The 17330-nt window shown below is 44.9% G+C and overlaps 3 gene segments (V, D, J or C); all 3 read left to right on the forward strand.

The window, feature by feature from the left end:
- Positions 1–1867: 1867 nt before the first annotated feature.
- Positions 1868–4576, forward strand: LOC132489280 (immunoglobulin heavy variable 4-59-like). The segment is given in 3 exon segments: positions 1868–1940; positions 2025–2332; positions 4451–4576. Coding segments are annotated over 3 exon segments (501 nt in total).
- A 5495-nt stretch (positions 4577–10071) lies between these two features.
- LOC132487770 (immunoglobulin heavy variable 3-23-like) lies at positions 10072–10538 on the forward strand. The segment is given in 2 exon segments: positions 10072–10117; positions 10222–10538. Coding segments are annotated over 2 exon segments (363 nt in total).
- Positions 10539–16886: 6348 nt separating this feature from the next.
- Positions 16887–17330, forward strand: LOC132487776 (immunoglobulin heavy variable 4-38-2-like). The segment is given in 2 exon segments: positions 16887–16932; positions 17017–17330. Coding segments are annotated over 2 exon segments (360 nt in total).

Below are 17330 nucleotides of genomic sequence, written 5' to 3' on the forward strand. Positions count from 1 at the left end.
TCTACTAGCTCATGAAGGAAATGTCATATGCCAGTGTATCTGTTCAAATGCAGGCTCTGATTCCACCTGGTGAATAATGGGCTCACCTGGTTCTAGGTGTTGGATACCATCCCTTCCCCTCACCTGTCCCACAGCGTATCAGCTCACTTTTCAGGTCCAGACTTTTCCTATGACTCTTGCTCATCATGCTTTAGTTGACTCTCATTATCTATATTTAGTCAGTGAGATTATTATTTAGTTTTCTCTATTAATATTATTGAAAAAGCTAGAAGCAATAGGGTACATTTGGGAATATGTTCATGAAATAGTATGGAGGAAAGGGCTTTTCATAAACTTCAGGTTCTACATTAGTAAATATTCAGGTGATATCACAGGGTTGAGGAAGTGCTGATCTGCCCCAGACACACAGGTGTGACATCTCAGTGCAACAGTGGAGCCAGTGTTACCTGTACAAATGTGTCAGTCAGAGATGGGGACTCACATTGGTCTTTTCTGGTTCCCAGAAGAGGTAACATCACTGATGACATTGATTACACATCCAACACTCATGGCAAACCCACTATAAAGTTCAGACACACCATTACCACTGTGATCCCCAATTTACAACCTTGCAGATGGAAATGCAGATCGTGAGGCCACATCCTCAGTGTCCACAGTGAGATGGGATGGAGCTGGGCTCTGCTCTCCAGCACCATTTACTCATATGGCCTCAGGTACAGTTCTAGGACTCAGTGACCCAGGGACTCGGGAAAGCTGCTCTCAGGTGGACTTTTCAAGGTAACCTGCTTCCTGAGGTGGGGGCTTTCCTCTGACCATGACACCCTCATACTCTGCAAGCCATTCACTGTGAAGGTTTACTTCCAAGAATCATGCATGTTCTCTCAACCAGTGTGCTGGGAACTGTGTTCCCTGACCTCCAGTGTCACTGGCTGTGACAGAGTTAGAAATGAACACTTCTAGAAGGAGTGAGTCTGTGCAGTGTGACCAGGTCACCTGCCCAGCATGTTGGAGTCCTGAGGAGCTCCCAGGAGCAGTGGGTTCTTAGACCTTGGTAGCCCTAGGGTTTCCTCAATGTCCACCCGCAAGGAGGGAGCCCTAAAGCTCCCGGTGTTCCTGCAGACACTCAGTTGTGCACAGGGAAAAGGCAGGACAGGCTACTGGCCACATCAGCAGTGCTAGGAACCATGAGCATCTCAACAAGAATGACTACCTTGTCCACAAAATACATGGTGTGGTTAGTTGTTAAAAATAAATCTATCTCCAGAGCAACTCTTGATAATATTTAAACTGTTTCAGGTGAAGAAATGTTCACCCTAGTTAAGGGAAACACGAAGTCCGTTGTGAATTATGATAAACATTAAATTTTACCTCACTCTGTCTGAATTCAATGTGATTATTACATATATGGTTTGTCTCAAATATTTGCAAATCCAGGAAATAAATATGAGGTAATGCAGAAAGGAAAAAACAAGAGTCTGTGTCTGACAACTTCGAGGAGCCTGAATGTTTGATGGGTATTTATGTAAAATATACACATCCATGGTACTAAAGTGTATTCCCCAAATCAGCCATTAATCCTTGAGCACAGCTGATTTCCTGACTAGCCCTTCAGCATCATTTCACTCCTGGACAAAGTGTCCCCCAGGTATCAGAAGGGGGACCCCAGGTGGGTGCTGAGTTCTCTGAGGGCACAGTCAGCACCCTCCTCACAGGGGGAGCCCCAGATACAGGCACCTCACTTCACTACTTTCTGCTTTTTATAAAAAGGTCCCTCCTATATGCAAATATCCCTTTAGACCACAAGGTAAAAGCAAAGTACCTGTTCACTTAAATTCGGGTTTCTCCTCATGCTTAAAGAGATTTTCTGGGCTTCATGAATCTCATCTGCAAGAAGATGAATCCACTGTGGTTCTTCCTCTTCCTGGTGTCAGCTCCCAGAGGTGAGTGTCTCGGGGATTCAGACATGAACACATGGGGAAGCTGCATCTGAGCCCATGAGTCACCGTGGTTCTCTCTGTCCACAGGTGTCCTGTCCCAGGTGCAGCTGCAGGAGTCGGGACCCAGCCTGGTGAAGCCCTCACAGACCCTCTCCCTCACCTGCACTGTCTCTGGATTCTCATTAAGCAGCAATGCTGTATCCTGGGTCCGACAGTCTCCAGGAAAGGGGCTGGAGTGGGTTGGTGTGATGGATGATAGTGGAAGCGCGTATTACAACCCAGCTCTTAAGTCCCGGCTCAGCATCACCAGGGACACGTCCAAGAGCCAAGTCTATTTATCCCTGAGCAGCCTGACAACTGAAGACACACCCGTGTATTACTGTGCGAGAGACACAGTGAGGGGAAGTCAGTGTGAGCCCAGACACAAACCTCCCTGCGCGGAGGCCCGTTACCACCAGGGGGCGCTCAGAACCCACCAAGTACAGGGCTGAGGCCTGGGGCAGCTGAGATGGGGGCTGGGAGGGAATTCTTGTTAGAACCTGTGCTTTCCTCTTCCTGCCCAGGACCTACACCGGAGACCCTGTCCTGTATCCTAATGTTTCATTGTTGTGGATTATGTTGTGTCTAGAAAATTTTGTGTGCATGTACATATTTGTTTAATTTTTATTTTTATTATACTTGTGTATATATATATTCATATGCACACACACATAAAATACTCAAGAATTAAGGTTGTTTTTCATTTCTTTACTTACCTTTTTCTCAAAGGAGCTCAAAACAAACCTGCGGCTCACCATAATGTTCAATTTGAGCCTGAAGTTCGTGAAACTGGTAAATATCCTGAGAGTGAACATGAAATTTTTAAACAGTATTAATTGTTGTTTGGTTTTTGTATATGTGGAAGGAAGAGACACACCCTCCTGCTTTCAGGCAACCTGCACACACATGATGAATTCTGCAGCAGGCAGTGTTATAGAACCTAATGCCAGAGTGCTCCAATACTGCACATGCAATGATCCTCATTATTCACAGATGCCATATCTGCAAATTCACCTACTTCTAGCTTTTATGAGCAGCCTAAAATAAATACTGTCATTTTGTGCTCATTCACAGACATTAACAATCTGGCCCGCTGTTTGAATAACCCAACACACACACACACACACACACACACACACACACACACACACATTCCCAGCTGAGGTCAGATAAGGTGATGCTCTCTTCTCTTGTTTCAACTCCCATCATGTAATTGAGCACTTTCTGGGGTCAAATTAGTGCCAGGCTTTTCACATTTTTGTGATTCTTGGCAATTTTTTAACGTAGTCCAAGGCATAGGGCTGAAGAACAGTCTAGTGTCCCTACGCACAAATGGCTGTGAGTGGACTTAATGAAAATATACATGAGAGATAAGCTTCATTCAGGCGTGAGTTATATGGCCATGGGCGTTGAAAACAATACTCATGTTTCCAATATACAGCTCATCCGAAACCTGAAGACAGAACTCACTGCTGCATATGGGACGCAGCCTTGGAAACTTGGCTTAATTCCAAATACAGCCTGGCAAGTGGGGGCTTATGGCCAAGAAGAGGGTGGGGTGGAGTGCACTGGAAATTATTCAGAGTTGAAATACAGGCTAAGGGGATTCTGGTTACATAGACTCAAAAGGATTCTTCCTAAAGAGAGACCTGGGTGATCAGATACCGTGTGGGTGATAGGAGGTTTGATGGATTTGATCAAATACTGGGGGTGATCAGAGTTCAAGGGTGGGGGATTCTCATTATTCTCACTCAGCAAGGCTCTTGACAAAACCTGGCCATGCAAATACAAACACAGAAGCCCACAGGTCAAGACTACCTGAGAAGAGCATTACAGGAGCCTGTTGGCTAAGGGGTGGTCAAGGGTCTTTGTCACATTTCAGAAGAGGAATAATGAACAGACAACTAAACTAGGGATGCACACAGACACACAGAGAAAAGACCATCTGAGGATTCAGTGAGAAGAGGTCCATCTGCAAGCAAAGGAGAAAGGCCTGAGAAGGACCCAAACCTGCTGACACCGTGACATTACACTTCTAGGCTCCAGGCCTGAGAGGAATCCTTTTCTGTTGTTTAATCCACCCAGTCTCTTATTCTGTAATGGCCACACTAACCAACTAATACACCTATAATATAGACGCAGGTAGACATATATGGAAATGTAAGTATCATATTGGAAAAGAAACATCACGCATTCTTCAGAGGTGACATGAAGCTGTGTCCACCCTGGACCTCAGCCAGCACCCTCCTCCAGAGCCCTAGAGAAGGACCAGCCATCACCATCTTTATATGGAAACATGCTTTTTTTCTGCACATCACACCCAGGCTCAAGGGGGAAAGCACAGCACCTGTGCTACTCAGAGTCAGGGTTCTCATCTTCACTGACATAACTCTCTGAAAGTCAAAGCATTAACCAAAATGAACATGAAAATCTTCTGATCATTCCTCCTTTTGCTGGCATCCTTCAGCTGTGAGCATCTCCTGGGTCTGAGGAAGGTGGAGTTATGGGGTGACATCAGTGAAGTGGGTGTCTCATTGTTTCTCCTACCCCAGGTGTCCTGTCCCAGGTGCTGGTGCAGGAATCGGGCCCAGGACTATTGAAGACCCTCTCCCTCACCCGCTCAGTCTCTGGATTCTCCATCACAAACAGTGCTGCCTGCTGGGACTGGATCCCTCAATCCCCAGGGAAAGGGCTGTGGTAACCGGGTGCTTTGGTTCTGGGAGTAGCACAGCATAAAAGATGTCTCCCCAAAAATGACTCTCCACCTCCAGAGACAACTCACAGATTCATTTTTCCCTGCAGCTCAGCTCTGTGATGACCTAGGACACAACCCTGTGTTGCTGTCCCAGGAGGCCCAGTGAGAAATCCAAGTGAGTCAGACACGACCCTCCCTGCAGGGGCCACTCCAACCACCAGGGGGCGCGCAGGGTCTTCAGGAAACAAGAGCACCAATCTCAGGGCAGGTGCAGAGATTGTCATGGAGGGGTTTTCTCTCAGAAGCTGTGGTTTCTCCACTGGATAATTGCCACCCTTGGAAGTCTCATCCACAATGATTCCAGGGAACTTTCTTGTGTCTAAACTTGAGATTTTTTTCATGGAGTCAGGCTTGTCTGTCTTTCCCCATCTATTTTTGGACGGGCCACACAGAAATATTTCTTCATGAGACCTTTATTTGAAGATTAGTTCACTACTTTCTGTTATTAGTTTCAAGTTTGTAATCGTTTAATGACATAAATAATTTTTACTGTTGAACTTTAAATCTGCTTTCCACCATTAGATGGATTTCCAATTCCTCTCCTCCTGAAAATCTCTCGAGTCCTGTCTGATGCAATGCCTTTCACTTGAATAGTATGAGTCATGTTTATATTCAGAAATTGATGTCCATAAAGCACTGCAGTCATTTTCTCCTCAGAGGACATTTTGAAATGTCAGGACACAGGTTGGGCTGTAATCTGTGAGACGTGTTTCCTGTACCTTGTAATCTAGTGTGGAGATTGATAATAGATAATTAGATAAAATAGAGAGAGAGATAACAGGGAACAGAAACACGTATATCCTAATCGTATGGAAAATAACCATAAAAACTGACTACATAACCCATTTTTAGGAAGTGGTAAAGGCTAAAATATGTTAAGATGATACAAGCACCCGTATGAAGTTACCTGTATAAACATAAATATTCAAACAATTTTTGTAAATTCTTTTCTAGCTCTCTCCTCAATCCCATGGTGAGTGGTTTTCTCTCTAAGAAACCGACAAATATATTCCAATTGGCTGCCATGGGCATTCCGTCCAGCAAGCGGATGAGGGGCCTTTTTCTCTACATCATCCCCAATATTTGAATTTCTTATTATTTTGTGCTTTAACTGTTGTAATAAGTGAGTAGCAGTATTTCATCATCGTGTTATTTTATGTTTCCTTAACGAAGAATCTTCTTAAAACCCTTTATCTCTTCTCTGTGGAAGGATCTTCAGATCACTTACACAGAGCTCATTATTTTCATGTTTTCTTGCTGTTGTTGAGCTGTGAATTTGCTGTATATTCATGGTACACGTCCTGTATAAATATGATACTAGAAAGCACACTCTCCAAGTCTGTGCTTTCATTCCCTTATCAGTGAAGTTATTGTTGCTGTTGCTGTCGTTGTTTTCAGAACAGAATTTTTAATGGATACAGAAAAATTCCAAATTTATTTTATGAATGATGTTTGGGATATTATACCTAAACATTCATCATGTAACTCAAGGACACCCATAATTTCTACCACGTCCCTATGCCAGGCCACATTCAGTGATGTAGGGTTAAGTGCACCTTCTTGAAGGTAGGATGATCGTGATGAGATACCTGAAGTTATTCTTTAAGGGAGATTTATCCTACCTTCCCCATTAGGTATATTTATTCAATCTCTTTATATAACTATGAATTAAGATATTTGTTTCATACCATGTGTTAAGGTTATATACTAAGGCATTTTCTTTGCTTCTGTAATTGTTACAGTTTGTCACCCATGAGGAGCTCTTTCAGATTGTCTCCTGTATCCTCTTTACATGCCCCCATCCATTTGTGTGAACACTTCCTTATTTCTGGTGCTACAAGAATCTCCAGGATAATCATATGTATTCTTTTCTGTGGCCCTGGAATTAGCCATGCATCAGATGAGCTGTGGATCCTTTTCTGAAGAAGAGTATTAGCAACCAGAAGAGTGGGTATTAGGATACTAATGCTGGTGTCCTGTCTACTGGGGGCATTGCCTCTAGACCCTATAAGCTAACAGATCTTGGAAATATCTCTGTGTGCACTACCCCACTTATACACACACGTCTTCAACTATATCTGTATCTCACCTTCTGACCTGTGTTAAGGTAAATGTGAGATCATTCTTACATCTCCGATTGTAGTGGAATATCTCATGGGAAAATCCAACCTTTCCACCTTGCTTGTCTGTTACTTTCCATCCAACAGTGAGAAGCCTAGCTACACCAATGTCATCCAGCTACTAATTGTTCAATTCCACATGCACAGTAGTAAGAGAATTCTTAGCCTGACTCCTGATGGAAATACCGTTACCCACCAGAATCTGGTGATCACGTGCAGTGGTTTAGAATTTAGCCTTCAGACTCCACTCATTTCCAAAGTCATTTAGGTCAAGACCTATTTTCCCACCTTCTTCAGACATGCTAATTCATAGATTCACTATAATATTAGGTATCATCTATACAGTGTGCATCGTTCCATCCTTGAGTCTCAGAATTTTATATGACATTTATATTTATATTCAAAAAGATTCTCCTATTACTTTATATAGTTTAAGACGTCCATAGTGCAATGTTTCTACCACTGCAATTTCATAGAGAAGAATATCACTATCCTTAAATATTGTCCATGTTTCACTTATCAAACACCATCTCCCCAGTTCCTGCTAAATGCTCATCTGTTGCTTTATGTATAGATTTGCCTTTTCCCAAATGTGAAATAGGTGAAATTGAACATTTTCAGACCGATTTTTTAATTAGCAATATGTATTTTGGATTCCCTCATGTCCTTTCATGGTATACTTATTTAATATTTAAATTGGTGAATACAATTCCACAGCATGGATACATCACGCAGTGTTTATCTACTAATTTATGGAGGAACGTATTTGTTGCTTCCATTTTTTCTCAGCTGTAAATGAAGAGACCACAGTAATTCATGGGCAGTCTAGGATGCACCTCTAAGTTTCAAGTCAGTTATGTAAACATTAGGAGCATGACTTCAGGGATCTTATCTCAAGCTCTGTCTAGGTGTGTAAGTGACTGCCCTGAGGAAGGGCTCTGATGCAGGGACCACTCAGCTGTCCCAGTCATCGTGCTGAAAGGAAGTCAGAGCCCAAGCAATGTCCACACGAGGTGGATACAAGGCCCAGCCCTCAGATGTGGCTGAGTCCCCCTCCTGCAGTCAGGGTCACCCTCGCTTACACGTGAGTGTGCATCACAGGAGCAGGTCCTGGAGCTGAACTTGAGCCTCTCAGAGTGACCCTGCATGGGGCAGGGTGGGCTTCCCATCCAGGCCCTCCCAAGCAAAGATGGTGAACAAAATAAAGCACTGCTGTCAGTGTGAACTGTCAGGGGCTGTGGCAGGGTTTTGTGCATCAGTTAACACCTGGAACATTCATATTCATTTCCGTGTGTGATCCTATTGCACCATTTCATATGTGGTAAATATATGCCACAGTGGGACTGGATGAGGGGACAAAAGTCACACTCTAAGTGGAGATGCTATGAAACAGTGCAGACCCAAGCTCCTCCTCCCCATGTTACAGGAGGACCTAAGAGCTCAGGCAGGAATCCTGGGCTGTCCCAAATAGGAAGACACACCTGTGTGAATAGAGATGTAACACCATCTGATTCACACTTTAGCAGGACCACGCTGACACTGGTGAGGTAGTTAGGAGACATTGGGACACTAATACACCCTAACCACACTCGACCTCAAGGCATCCTTTTATAGTTTAATCTTGTAGTAGTTTTTATTCCATTCTGCAGCCTATGTCAGGATTAATATTCTTTTTTTTTTTTTTTTGTGGTATGCGGGCCTCTCACTGTTGTGGCCTCCCCCGTTGCGGAGCACAGGCTCCGGACGTGCAGGCTCCGGACGCACAGGCTCAGCGGCCATGGCTCATGGGCCCAGCCGCTCCGCGGCATATGGGATCCTCCCAGACCGGGGCACGAACCCGTATCCCCTGCATCGGCAGGCGGACTCTCAACCACTTGCGCCACCAGGGAGGCCCAGGATTAATATTCTTATTCTTTGTTAATCTCTGAGTATTTGTCTCTCTCCAAGATTTAAATTTGTTGCTGTCTTAGCTCTATAATTATCTGATATATTGGTGAGATTTTGATAATGTGCAACTTGTCCCATTTTGAGGTTGTTTTAAGAACTTTAAATAAGAAGCGTTTTCTCAGCTTCTCATCTCCCTACATCTCTAAGAGGAGTATCAGCTTTATTTTAACCCACAGAAACTGGAAACAATTCCAATATCACACATCAGCTTAATAAATAAGCCAATCATCCTATGATCATTCTTTAAATGCAACCTGTTATAAAACCAAGGATGCTTGATACACACAAAGACATGCGGGTATTCACAACTACTGTGCTGAGTAAAATAACCCATAACAATAAAACTACATATAATATGATCCCCCTTTTATAAATTCTAGAAAATGGAAAGTAACCTGACGTAACAAGGGAAGATCACGGTTCTGTGGGGACAGGATGGAAGATAAGAAGGGACAGGAAGGAGGAAACCCAGAAACTAGTGGAAATAATGAGAGGAATTGATTCGTTCTCTCCAGGAAATGCTGATGCCTCCGTCAGTATTTATCAGAGTGTTCATTCTGAGTGTGTGCGCTTTCTTATATGTCAAGAACCTCATTAAAGTAATTACAAATAAAGAAATGCATGACTTGGGGGGAAGGGGTGAAGGGGAGATACTGAAACATAAGAGACTCTTGAAAATACGTCTCATGAACCCTGACCCCCTCCATATATTTTAGGTAAACACGGGAAGAGAGCAACGTCATCATGACCTCATTACAGGAGGGGGATCTGCAAACCTCACCCGGCAAGTCCAACCCTGTCCTGGGATAGGTCCAAGGGAGCAGCCTGGCGCAGAGCTCAGGTGCAGGTGCCAGATCTCACGGAGAAACCCCGTGTTTCTCCTTGGACACACCACACACCCGCTATTCCTCTGGGTGTAGTTACACTTCTAATATGAGGGTAACAAGGACAGCGATATCACAGGATGTGTGTGCATATATAAAATGACATAAGGGTCCTAAGTTTTAATCTGGAACAATCACACAATGAAAGTCATATTTCCCAAATGCTATCAACACCACAAAATCCAAGACTCTCACACCTGCTCTGAGACCCTGCCCTTTCTGAGGACATTCAATGACATAGCCTCTTATATACTAGAAGGCCATGCAAATAGGGTCCTTCCTCTGCTGATATAAAGCAGCCCCAGCCCTGACCCTGCAGCTCTGGGAGAGGAGCTCCAGCCCGGGATTCCCACGTGCTCCCAATCGGGATTCAGGACACAACACTCAACATGGACTTTGGGCTGAGCTGGGTTGTCCTTGTGGCCATTTTACAAGGTAATTTATGGAGAGCAAGAGATACTGAGGATGTGAGTGGATATGAGTGAGGGAATCCGTGGCTGTGTGACAGTCTCCTGACCAGGATGTCTCTGTGTTTGCAGGTGTCCAGTGTGAGGCGCAGCTGGTGGAGTCTGGGGGAGGCTTGGTGCAGCCAGGGGGGTCTCTGCGACTCTCCTGTGCAGCGTCTGGATTCACCTTCAGTAGCTATGCCATGAGATGGGTCCGCCAGGCTCCCGGGAAGGAGCTGGAGTGGATCTCAAGTATAAGGAGTAGTGGTGGTTACACATACTATGCACACTCTGTGAAGGGCCGATTCACCATCTCCAGAGACAACTCCAAGAACACGCTGTATCTGCAAATGAACAGCCTGAGATCTGAGGACACGGCCGTGTATTACTGTGCGAAAGATACACAGTGAGGGGAAGTCAGTGTGAGCCCAGACACAAACCTCCCTGCAGGGAGACAGGAGGGGGCATGCAGGGGGCACTCAGGACACACAAGTGTGTGTCTCAGCCCCAGGAGCAGGTGCAGATGGTAGTTAAGGGCTGCTTTCCTCTCAGGCTCTGGGGTTTCCTCTCCATACAGCAGTTTTCCCTGGGGAACCTCTCTACTCATCCATGGTTCCTTACTTACACATTCAGTCCCTGAATTAGAAAGACTTTTCGAAATAGGGGGGGAAAGGTCATTTATTATTATTTTTTATTTATTTATTTTTTTTGCGGTATGCGGGCCTCTCACTGTTGTGGCCTCTCCCGTTGCGGAGCACAGGCTCCGGATGCGCAGGCCCAGCGGCCATGGCTCACGGGCCCAGCCGCTCCGCGGCATATGGGATCCTCCCAGACCGGGGCACGAACCCGTATCCCCTGCATCGGCAGGCGGACTCTCAACCACTGCGCCACCAGGGAGGCCCGAAAGGTCATTTATTAAAGGCAGAGACTCAAAGTTAGATTTTCAGCTTTTCCCTTGTCTAAATCTTTTCTAAACTGACCAGTTTCTAAACTATCCCAGCAGATGTATAGAGAGTTGAACAAATTCTTCCTTCCTCATTGTGAAATCTCAGCCCTGCCCTACTGATAGACCCGCTGTCCCTGCAAGGAGGCTGGCTCTTGACTTGCCTGCTAAGCTCTTGCATGAGAAGCATAAATGAGCTGAGCAGCCCCGGATCCTCAGTGGGTCGCTGGGAATGATGCCAGTTAGATGGGACGTGGGTGGGGGTGTTTCTACATGTGCTCCTTGATTCCAGGCCCAATAGAATCCCTATGCGCTCAGGTAATGCCTGCATCCTGTTCTACTGTGCAGTTTTTATTATGTCAACTATTCATCGTCAAAGCTATTACCAATAGACACATATGTAGGTGGTAGAGAAAGTTTATAGTCAGGTGGATAATAACGTGAATCTTCAGAAGCTGCTGACAACAAATCTCCTTTCTTCACCACAGAATCTTAGATTAACACTAAAATGCAGGAAAATCACGCAGGTTCTCATTCCACGAAGAGTCCTGCAGCCTAACAGGCAGGCCCCCCTCTGTCCAGGAACCTTTGCAGGCGTGGCCAGGTCCAGGGTGGAGAAGCCCAGGCCTCGAGAGGACGTCTCACTGTGTCCTGATGTGTGCTCTCCAGCACATCACCTGCCAATTCCAGGCTGCAGTTCAGCTTCAATCTGTAAGATTCAGGTCAACCAATACCTACATCACATGCTTGGTGTGCATATGTAGAAACAAAATAATAAAAGAGGCCCTTAGTGTTGGGGCCCAGGGTAGGCCACCCCAAAATATGCCTCCAAGTGACTTAACAGAGAGCCAGTGCAGAGGGACATTGTGAGATTCCTCCCTGTAACCCTGAAGAAACAAATAAACCTCCCATGTGAAAGATGCTTTCCCTGTACCTGGAGGTGGAAATGAAATGGTACTTAACCCCGTGCCCTCAGCCTGCCTTATTTCTGTGCAAAAAAATTAGCCTAAGTGTGAGTTTAATCAGAGAAGTGAGGAAATCTAGAAAGAAATGAAAACTATCCAACAAAACGAAATAATAATAGTTTAGTCATTAAGCAAATCAAGGACCTTTAATTCCTCCTCAAGGGCTATAGATAATATTCTTGTCCATGGCGGGTGAGCTGTCTTGTAGATACTGAAACTCCCACCAGGAGGAAGAAGTTAACTGCATGATGACCAGACTGCAGCCATGACATAAGCTGCCACAATTCCAAGAACTGGCCTCAAAGAAATGGGAACAAACCGACCCTGGACCTGAAGATAAACTCTACTTGAAACAATGAAAGATGAGGCTGATCAGACCACCACGTGACCAATTTCAAGATGACTGTCAGAGTTGACTCTGCTGTTTCTGCCTGTGGCCCCCTCCCTCCACCTATGAAAGCCCTTTCCCACAGATTCTCAGTGCGGGGTGGCCTTTGGAGAGAAGTCTGTCCCCCACCCCTGGGTGCAGGCAGCCAAAATAAAGCAAACTTTCCTTTCTACCAACGCTGCCTTTTCATTGGCTTCTCAGCACCGAGCAGCCGGACCCTGCTTTCCATTGCAGACGGTTGTCACCAGGGATGGGGAATTCAGGCCTGGAAGTCTCTATGAACAAACCTTGTTCCTTCTGTAATGACTATGCCACCCCAAACCCTGCTTACGTTCTTCACTAATTGAGCACCAAAAGCATATGTTTCCTCCTTCTACCAATTCCTCACAAATATTGGATCTTTGTCTAAAAATATGAAAGCTGCCTGCTTTGGTCACTTCTGGGTCCATTTCTATGGCATGTCTGTGCCTACGGTAAAATGTTTTTCTTTTCTCCTGTTAATCTGTCTTTGTCAATTTTGTTATCAGTCCAGCCTCAGGAACTCAAGAGGGGCAGAGGAGGAGATTTCCCTCCTGACAAATCCAAGTTGGCTTCTCTTCAGCCTCATTCTGGACAACCTCTGACGAACCACAGTCCTCACGGGCCACTTTCACACTCCTGACATCACCTTGCCACTTGTGTTCTTCTGCAATCTCTACTTTGCATTTCCATCTCACCATTCGATATTTCTTCAAATCGCTGTGAGATTTCAGTGTCCATTGTCTGCATATACACAGTTCATTAGTCATTCACTTACGAAAGGACGTGTTGGTTGTTTCCAAATTTCAGCAAATATGAATAAAGCTAAGTAAACATCGTGTGCTGGGTTTTCTCTGGATTAAGTCTTATTTTCCTTCAGGTACATACAAAGGGGCACTACTGCTGAAACATAAGATAAGAGTATCTCTAGTTTTGCAGAAGCCCCCAAAATGTCTCCCAAGGTGCATCCCGCTCTGCATCCCCACCAGCTGTGAATGGACCCCCTCCAGGTGTTTAAGGTTCTCAGAGTCCTGATCTGATCCACTCTTGTAAGTTTTCAGGGATATGTCCTCGTTCTGATTGGCTTATCACTGGGATATATGTTTTCCCACAGCCTTATTTGCAAACTCTTTGCCTTTTTGGTGAGGTGCCTGTTAAGGGTTTTAGCCCATTTTTTAATAGTTTTGTTTGTTTTTTACCACTGAGTTTAAGACTTCTTGGTACATATTAGATAACAATCAGATATACAAGATGTGTGTCTTGCAAATATTTTCTTCCAATTTCTAGCTTGCCTTTGGGTAAATTTTAAATGTGTTTTTTATGCTTCTCAATTATTAGCTGTTGTGTTTTTGTTTCAATAAAAGTGAAGTTAAATGAACTTTCACTGCCTAAGCCATGGGAACTTCATGCGGGAACATGTCACAATACACTCAAAGGCCTCTTTCAGATACTACAAGGATGGGACGGGTAAACAGAGGGGGGACTTCCTCAGAGATGCTCTTCTGGAAAAACAGAAATGTACCAACATACCCTCCTTCCTGTCTTGCTGGTGAGAACTGTGCTGCGTGTCCACAGAGGCACAGATCCTTGATGAGAGAGTGAGATTTCATCAGTTAGAATATGACCGTTTTCTAACCCTGACTTTTACCTGGGATGGATGTGAAGCTGTGAATGATTGTTACTTGAATGATTCTATGGTTTTAGCCATAGCTGAAAACAAAAGAACTATTTTTGAAGTATTATCAGTTTTAATTTCTGTTGCTCTAGAGCAGAAATAGATCATTTCAATTTCAGTAACACATTTCCATAGCTTTGACTTATAACTATTAAAATTTAGGCATCACTTTGTTTCATAATAAATGAATTTCATCTACATTCCTCATGTTTGAAGCTGGATTCCAAGTGGAGCTATAGGATGAACTGTGAGGACATTGAATCCCTGTATATTCAGTAACGTCTAAGGCAACTAATCTAATATCACCTGGGCACACTGCTGGTTTTTCATGTATAATTCATGCTTCTTCTTTTCTCAGTAATTCCAAAAAACACCCTAAAGATACTCAACTATCCGGCCTCTATGTTCCTGAAGTCCACACTCCATTTTGAGCTTATGCTCTGGAGCATTCATAAGAGGAATTACAGAGATCATTTGATGGAACTGTCCATGTGGTTAACATGAAGCCCACCAACGTGTGTCCTTCTCCCTCCCATCACACTGCTGGGCCCTCTTGGTGTGACCATCACTAGTAACTTGCAAAACAATATGACTTAAAATTCACCACTGTTTTTTACCATTCTCCTTGGTTTCCTCTAATGGATATTCCCTCCAGCATTAAAGTATGATCTAGTCTCCAGACACAAATGCCTCCAATTATCTCCACAAAGGACAAAATAAATGTTTTTAGTGCTGGTGACCTAACATATTTTGCCTAGGGGTAAATAGACCTTAACAATACATCCCCAATCACTGAAACATAAAGGCACCGCTTATCATTCCTTCTATGTGAATATGAATTGGTATGGGTCTCCTCCAGCCCACCAGCTCATGAAGGCCAGGTCAGATGCTAGTGCATCTGTTCAAATGAAGGAGCTGCTTCCACCTGGTGAATAATGGGCTCACCTTGTTCTAGGTGTGGGATGCCAACCTTCCCCTCCCCTGTCCCACAGCATATCAGCTCACTTTTCAGGTCCAGACCAGAGGGTCCAGACTTATCCTCCTATTCTTGCCCAAACTGCTTTGCTTGACTCTCTTATTATCTACATCCAGGCATGTTGATTCTTTATTTTTTAATATTCATTACTGATATTATTGAAGAAGCCTGAAGCAATATGATATATTTTGAACTATGTTCATAAAATAGCTTGGAGGAAAGAGCTTCTCATAAACAGCAGGTTCTTTGTCAGTCAGTGTACAGGTGACGTCACTGGGCTGAGGGAGAGCTGACCTGCCCCAGACCCACAGGTGTGACCTCTCAGGGTAGGAGTGGAGCCAGTGCTATATGTACAGGGTGTCAGTCAGAGATGGGGACTCACATGGGTCTTTCTGGTTCCCAGGAGAGATAACACCACTGATGACACTGATGTCAACGTCCAACACCCCTGGCAAACCCACTAAATTTCAGACTCACCATTACCACCGTGATCCCCAATTTACACCCTTGCAGATGGAAACGCAGATGGTGAGGCCACATCCTCAGTGTCCACAGCGAGATGGGATGGAGCTGTGTTCTGCTCTCCAGCACCATTTACTTATATGACCTCAGGCACAGTTCTGGAACTCTGTGAACCAGGGACTCGGGAAAGCTGCTCTCTGGTGGATATTTCAAGGGAACCTGCTTCCAGAGGCGGTGGCTTTCCTCTGACCATGACGTCCTCATACTCTGCAAACCATTCACTGTGAAGGTTTACTTCCAAGACACATGCATATTCTCTCAACCAGTGCAGTGGGAACTGTGTTCCCTCACCTCCAATGTCATTGGCTGTGACAGAGTTAGAAATGAACACCTCTAGAAGGAGTGAGTCTGTGCACTGTGACCAGGTCACCTGCCCAGCATGTTGGAGTCCTGAGGAGCTTCCAGGAGCTGTCAGTTCTTAGACCTTTCTAACCCTGGCCATTCCTCAATGTCCACCCGCAACGAGGGAGTCCTGAAGCTCACGGTGTTCCTGCAGACACTCACTTGTGCACAGGAAAAAGGCAGGTCAGGCTACTGGCCACATCAGCAGTGCTGGGAACCATGAGCATCTCAGCAAGAATGACTACCTTGTCCACAAAATACACGGTGCGGTTAGTTGTTATGAATAAATCCACCTCCAGAGCAACTCTTGGCAATATTTAAAATGTTTCAGCTGAAGAAATGTTCACCAAAGTTAAGGGAAACACGAAGTCCATTGTGAATTGTGATAAACATTAGCTTTTACCTCACTCTGTCTGAATTCAGTGTGATTGTTACATGTATGGTTTGTCTCAAATATTTGCGCATCCAGGAAATAAACACGAGGTAATGCAGAAAGGAAAAAACAAGAGTCTGTGTCTGACATCTTGGAGAACCCTGAATGTTTGATGCGTATTTATGTGAAATATATACATCCATGGGATTAAAGTCTATTCCCCAAATCTGCCATTAATCCTTGAGCACAGCTGATTTCCTGACTAGCCATTCAGCATCATTTCATTCCTGGACAAAGTGTCCCCCAGGCATAGGGTGGGGGACCCCAGGTGGGGCCTGAGTTCTCTGAGGGCACAGTAAGCACCCTCCTCACAGGGGGAGCCCCAGATACAGAGACCTCCCTTCACTACTTTCTGCTTTTTATAAAAAGATCCCTCCCATATGCAAATATCCCCTTAGTCCACAAGGTAAAAACAAAGTACCAGTTCACTTAAATTCGAGTTGCTCCTCATGCTTGAAGAGATTTTCTGGGCTTCATGAATCTCATCTGCAAGAAGATGAATCCACTGTGGTTCTTCGTCTTCCTGATGTCAGCTCCCAGAGGTGAGTGTCTCGGGGATATAGACATGAACACATGGGGAAGCTGTATCTGAGCCCATGAGTCACCGTGGTTCTCTCTGTCCACAGGTGTCCTGTCCCAGGTGCAGCTGCAGGAGTCGGGACCCAGCCTGGTGAAGCCCTCACAGACCCTCTCCCTCACCTGCACTGTCTCTGGATTCTCATTAAGCAGCAATGCTGTAGCCTGGGTCCGTCAGCCTCCAGGAAAGGGGCTCGAGTGGGTTGGTGGAATTAGCAGTGGTGGAAGTGCATATTATAACCCAACTCTTAAGTCCCGGCTCAGCATCACCAGGGACACCTCCAAGAGCCAAGTCTATTTATCCCTGAGCAGCCTGACAACTGAGGACACAGCCGTGTATTACTGTGCGAAAGGCACACAGTGA

The sequence above is a fragment of the Mesoplodon densirostris genome, chromosome 4 (genome assembly GCF_025265405.1).
Source record: "Mesoplodon densirostris isolate mMesDen1 chromosome 4, mMesDen1 primary haplotype, whole genome shotgun sequence".
In the NCBI taxonomy this organism is placed as follows: Eukaryota; Metazoa; Chordata; class Mammalia; order Artiodactyla; family Ziphiidae; genus Mesoplodon; species Mesoplodon densirostris.